Source organism: Microtus pennsylvanicus, chromosome 11 (genome assembly GCF_037038515.1).
Source record: "Microtus pennsylvanicus isolate mMicPen1 chromosome 11, mMicPen1.hap1, whole genome shotgun sequence".
NCBI lineage: Eukaryota > Metazoa > Chordata > Mammalia > Rodentia > Cricetidae > Microtus > Microtus pennsylvanicus.
The window spans coordinates 92,802,903-92,808,902 of record NC_134589.1 but is presented as its reverse complement, the minus strand read 5'-3'; the positions used below and the strand labels follow the sequence as shown (position 1 = coordinate 92,808,902).

The window sequence follows — 6,000 nt, the reverse complement described above, 5'->3', positions numbered from 1 at the left end:
TTTTTTTTTTAATTGAGGAATCAACAGCCGCCATCTTGTCGCGGACCCGACCGGGGCTTCGAGCGCGATCTACTCGGCCCCGCCGGTCCCGGGCCCCACAACCGCCCGCGCACCCCGCTCCGCCTGGCCGGCCCGCTCCGCCCGGCCCTCGGCTCCCGCCCCGGCGGCCCCGCTCGCCTCTCGGCTCGGCCTCCCGGAGCCCGGCGGCGGCGGCGGCCGCGGCGGCGGCGGCACGGGGTGGGGGGGCCGCGGCGCGGCGGCGGCTCCGCTCGGCGCATTGTTTTTCCTCACGGCGGCGGCGGGCCGCGGGCGGGCGGCGGAGCCCGAAGTCTCCCGGTCGTCCGGCCGCGGGCGAATTCATTAAGTGGGGCGCGCGGGGGGGGGGTCGGCGAGGCGGCGGCGGCGGCACCACCATGTTCCCCGGCGCCGCCTGAGCCGCGGGGCCGGGCGCCGTCGCTGCCAGCCGGGCCCGCGGAGGCGGCCGGGCCGCTGGGGTGCCCGGGCCGCGGAGTGTCGCGCTCGGGAGGCGGGCAGGGGATGAGGGGGCCGCGGCCGGCGGCGGCGGCGGCCGGGGGCGGGCGGTGAGCGCTGCGGGGCGCTGTTGCTGAGGCTGAGATTTGGCCGCCGCCTCCCCCACCCGGCCTGCGCCCTCCGCGGCCCGGCCCGCGCTCCTGCGCTCGCTCCTCGCTGGCTCGCCTGCTCGCAGCCGCCGGCCCGACCCCCCGTCCGGGCCGCGTCGCTCCGCCCGCGCTTAGGGCTGTTTCCGCGAGCAGGTGAAGATGGCCGAGAACTTGCTGGACGGACCGCCCAACCCCAAAAGAGCCAAACTCAGCTCCCCGGGCTTCTCCGCGAATGACAGCACAGGTGAGGCTAGGGCCAGGCGCGCTGTCAAGCGTCGGTGGCGGGGAGGGAGCTGGGGGGTCGCAGTGGCGGGAGGTTCTGTCCCAGGCCCTGGGCTGTGCTTCCCGGCCGGGGAGGAAAAGTAAAGCGGGGGCGCGGCCGGGTTTTCGCACGCGTGGCCGGTCTGGATGACAGCGGAGGGGACCTTGGAGGTTTGGAGGGAGAGAATGCTTCCGAGAAGTAATGAGGGCTTTCGGGATCGGACCCCCCACTCAAGGCGCTGCAGTCGCGGACACAGCTGCCACCGGCTTAGGAGTTGCGACTAAGAAGTTTCTTGGAATGTGTTGCTTTGGAAAACGCTTAGTGGTTATTTTGAAACTCTTGATTCTTTCATTCCTTTTTTGATCACCTAGTCATTTTTTTCAAAACCCCAAACTTGATTTGCAAGATGTCATCAAAGTTGCTGTGGTGTTTTTCATTTACATACGTAACCTTAAAAAGAAGCTAGCAGGCTTTTAAAGTCCGTTTGGACTCCATTCTCCCTATGAGTTTGAGCTGGTTTTACCGTGGAGATGTAAAATTTAAAAAAAAAATGAAGGACTGTAGGGCTTTCATGTTTTCAGAAATAAAAAGCAAGATACTGCTGAATCCCCTCCTCCCCCACTAAATAGTTTTCCCTGCAAACTTCTTAGGTGATCATATGCGCAGTTTTGTGTTGGTTGGTAATTCACACTTCTGGACAGCTCTCTGGTAGCATTTCCAGTTATTTGTATTTCCTCTTTTAAGCTGTCCTCTGCAATAAAAACTTAGGCGCTGCTGCGAACAATGCCGGCTCGCCGCAGCTAGCGTTCCTCCAGTACGGTTTGTAGTAGCGGCATGTGAAAATGAGTTTCTGATGAATGGGTCCAAATCAAATTACATTGCTGCCTGCAGATTGGCGCTAGACACAGCTGTTCAAGTTCTGGAAGTCTTTCTGTGACTTTACCAAGTGTATTAAAAAATATTTCTACTGTTGAAACAAAACCTAGATTTGTGGCTTCAGTTTGAATACGGTTCCTGGAATCCAATCACGAAAGGAGACGTGTAATATTAGTTAATGTAGAAACCAGAGGTGAGTGTTTTCCTCCCCCATCATTTTTCAGGAGATTTTTGTTTACTTAAAATTTGTTCAATAGTGGGAAGGAATAATTGATTGTCGGGGAGAGAAATCACTAATGGTACTTTTCATTTTAAATGACATATTGAGTTTGCCGTTTATTTTCATAAAAATCTACTTATTGGCGTGAGAAATGTGGAAACAGTGGTTTAAATGCTCTTCTGCAGAATAGAGCTCCCCTATTTTGGTAATCTTGCCATGTTTTAGCCAGAAGACTGTAATCATGTGAAATATAGATCAGACTAGGCAAGTTTAGTCCTGAAACTTGTCCTCTGACACTGGTAACTTGAAGACTTTTCAGCTTTGCTGTTATTGAGTGAGGTTATTGTAGATTTTTTTTCCTTAAAAGTGGGGGCAAATTAACAGTAGGCCCACAAAAAGAATTAGAGTGTTGTACACATCCAGCTATTTACAAGTTGGAGTCCAAAAGATGGCTTTTCTTGTCGTAACTTCTGTTACTCAATGGTCAGATATTTACTTAATGTTCTGCTAATCAGAGCAGAGCTTATCAGAAATGATTTTCTGAAATTAACCACTTTGTCCCCTTCCCTTTCCAGTTTCTATCCAGGAAAAGCAGGAGAGCACCGTAACATTTATTTCCAAATGTATGAAACAGAGGTAGTTTCTAAGATTCTGACTTAAATGATGAAAAGGATAAAGATGACAGTTGTGTTTGAGTTGAGTGTGTGGTGACATGAAATGCACCATTACATTGTCTTGAAAGGTGTATTGGGGTGGCTCCTAAGGAAGGGGCCATTAGTCAACACTTTAAACAAAGTGAAATCTTGTCAAGAATAACTATTAGTCTAAGATAGACAGATCTTAAAGATGTAAATTAAACAAATGGCTGAAATATTTACATTAAATATATTTAATGGAGTGATGGCTGGGATAGAAATGGAAAGATAACATTACTGAGAAATTCAATATTGTTTTAGTGATGGGTTCATTCTCAAGGCTCCAAGAGAAAATCGGGCTAGGGTGGTCAAGATAAGTGTTCTGAGCATAAGATCAGATTTGAGGGAGGGGATGGAAGAAGGAACAGAGAACCTTAGGCCCTGAGAAACAGCAGCTACTTGAACTGTTGTGACACAGGCTACGTCTTTGGGAACTGTCTTGTGAAGTCATCAAGTGCATAGGTGTGTTTCTAGGGATGGTAGTGGGAGGAGAAGAGAGTACCCTTGAGCCTACCAAGCCTATAGAGTACTTGGAGTTCACCAAAGGGAGTGTCCATGTATGCATAATAAACCACTTCACTAGGGACCAGGCAGCATCTAAGTGATGTCCACCTTTGTCACTTAAGATGGGGAAAGCATGTAGAGGAAGAGGGAAGGTGCCTGGAAGAGGATAGCAAGAGGAAGGAGAAACTACTTCCACCCTACCATCTAGGCAGTTCTGAAGTGGCATAGAATCAAATGATATCAGATGTTGGCACAGTACTGTTTTCTTGTTCTATGTTGAATCGTTCAGCACTTTGTAAGAAGCTACCAATATATAGTTAGTTAGTGGTAGGAGAAAGAAATATTCAGTCAGGTAGTAGACTTTAAAAAAAACATTTATGAAAGTGTTTGTTTTAAGACAGTATTGCTGGTTAGTTTAGTGTGGCTTAGAATTTGCTTTGTACCCAAAGCTGACTAAGAACTCTGGATCCTCTTGCCTCAGCCTTCCCAGTACTAGTATTATAGGCATACATCACCACACTTAGTGATTTGGGCAACTTTACGGCAAAATTTGTGTGTAACAAGCCATTTAAGAGGTATTAGGGCCAGCAAGATGGCTCAGTGGGTAGAGAGGTACTTGCCATGTAAGCCTGGTGATCTGGGTTCAATCCCCAGAATCCATATAAAAGTGGAAGGAGAGAACAGTCCACAGAGTTGTCCTCTGATCTTCAAGTGTGCCATGGCACGTACCACTCATCCCCATCTCCCTCTCTCTCAACACACACACACTTTGTAAAACGTTTTAAATTTGTCTTTTGAAAAATCACAGATGTTATGACCATAAACCATCATGTTTGTATTTTATACCTGTGTCTTAAAAATAACTTTTTCTCTTTCTTTTTACTTTGAGACAAGTGATGTGTTTAAGAATAGCATCAAATTGCCTCAAACCTGTGATTCTCCTGCCTCAGTCTCCTGAATGTTACTGGGATTACAGGAATGCTCTGTGATCACTAACAAAAAGTTAATTTTCCAAGAGGCATAGTCTCACTATGTTGTTTAGGCATCCCTCAACTCTTAGACTCCAGTGAACCTTCTTCTGTCTCCACCTTCTTAAGTGGCTGTGAATCTGTCAGTGCAGTAGAGAAGTGTATTTAAAGAGAGCTTGTGGCGACTATGATCTGCCACCAACATCTTGTACTGCTAAATGGCACTCTTCATTGTGTGCAGCCCTTTCTGTATCAGACAGTGCTTTCCTCCAAGCCATCTTGGCAGCATATGAAGAGAAGAAACATTTTACTGCTGTTTTCTAAATGAGAACCCATAACTTAAGTGGGATCTAGATTGGGTCAGATGGCTCAAGCATGTAAAGGCCCTTGCCACCAAGCCCCTGAACTTAAGTTTGATCCCAGTCCTTCACAGTGGAAGGAGAGAAACTGACTCCTGCAAGTTCTGACCTTCATCCATGGATCATGACATATACATGCCCATGTACACACACACACTAAATATAAAATAGTATTTTTTTGAAAAAATGATCATTCTAGGCATTTTTATAAATTTGTTCCTCTAAAGAAGTTACTTGACTTGGGGACTAGAAAGATGGCTCAGTGGTTAAAATAGCACTGGTTGCTTCTCCAGAGGTCCCTGATTCAATTCCAGGCACCCACATGGTAGCTCATAACTCCCTGTAATTCCAGTTCTGGGGGATCTGAACTCTACAGACACCGCACACTCATGCTGCACGGACATAAATGCAGGGAAAACAACTACCCACATAAAATTTAAAAAGAGAGAATTTGCTTAACTCATGGGACAGTGATATTTGCCAGGTTTCAGCAGCATTCACTTGAGCTTGTGAGTTAAAGACCTGTGGAGGCCTATGGCACACACCTGTAATTCCAGCATTCCGGAGGCTACAGCAGGAGGGGGCTAGCCTAGACAACATTATGAGTTTTGGGCAAGCTTGTGCTACAGAGCAGATTTCAGCCTCTCTGTCACTCTGTTTCTCTTCTTTTTCTCTCCCCTCCTTCCCTCCCTCCTCCCTCCCCCCTCCCCCCAAACACACTCAAGCCATTCTTTTCAGAAAATTTATAATGTTTGGAAATGGGGTGTAGGGTTTATAGCATGGAGTGTGCCGGGCCTTGTTTTCCTCTGCTTCCGGTGTTATTTACCCCATCTAACGATGGGCGCACATTCTTGTTTACTTTAGGGCATGATTGAGAAATGGTTCTTATTTTACCTTATTGTCCTCACCATAAAGGTAAGACTTTTGATTTTTATCTTGCCATGAAAGTAGGGACCTTTTCGGGGTGTGAAGGGCTGCACTGGTAGCTCTTCAGAAGAGATGGTGTAAATGTGAAGCACACCAGTGCTGCCATAGTGGTGAAAGGTCGGGGTTCTATAATTGCTCTTATTTTTTATTTTCTTGAGACAGGATTTCATGTGGTTCATACTGGCCGTGAATTCCTGATGCTTATGCCACCTCCTTAGTTGCTGGGATTACAGATATGCTCTGTTGTACCCCACTTGATTTGGTAACCCTTAAAAATAATTGAAAATGGCTTATAAAGGAACAAGGCTGATTTCTGCTGTTGAGAATTGGTCCTAGGTTATAAGCTAGTAGTTTTACTTCTGCCGCTGTGGTTGGCTCTCAGAGTACCTCATTACTTAGGGCTGTGCAAAGAAATGATGATCTTTTTCTTTAGTGTTTGAAAACAAAATAGTGGGGTAACTACCTGCCTTCCTTAGCTTTCTTAGTGTGGGCTTGTGAAGATTAGGAAAGCTTGCTAGTTTAGTTCTTGGGGTTACATTAGCGTGGGTGTCACCTCTTTATCTTACATA

General features: G+C 47.3%; 1 protein-coding gene across 3 annotated transcripts in view; it reads left to right on the top strand.

The window, feature by feature from the left end:
- The first annotated feature begins 649 nt into the window (after window positions 1-649).
- The window catches only part of Crebbp (CREB binding lysine acetyltransferase), a 139,028-nt gene continuing 133,677 nt past the window's right edge, over window positions 650-6,000 (top strand). For all 3 annotated transcript variants that reach the window (XM_075941802.1, XM_075941801.1, XM_075941800.1), the window contains exon 1: window positions 650-864. In XM_075941802.1, the coding sequence (XP_075797917.1) occupies window positions 780-864 (85 nt within the window). In that variant the 5' untranslated portion in view covers window positions 650-779. The remainder of the gene's footprint in view (window positions 865-6,000) is intronic.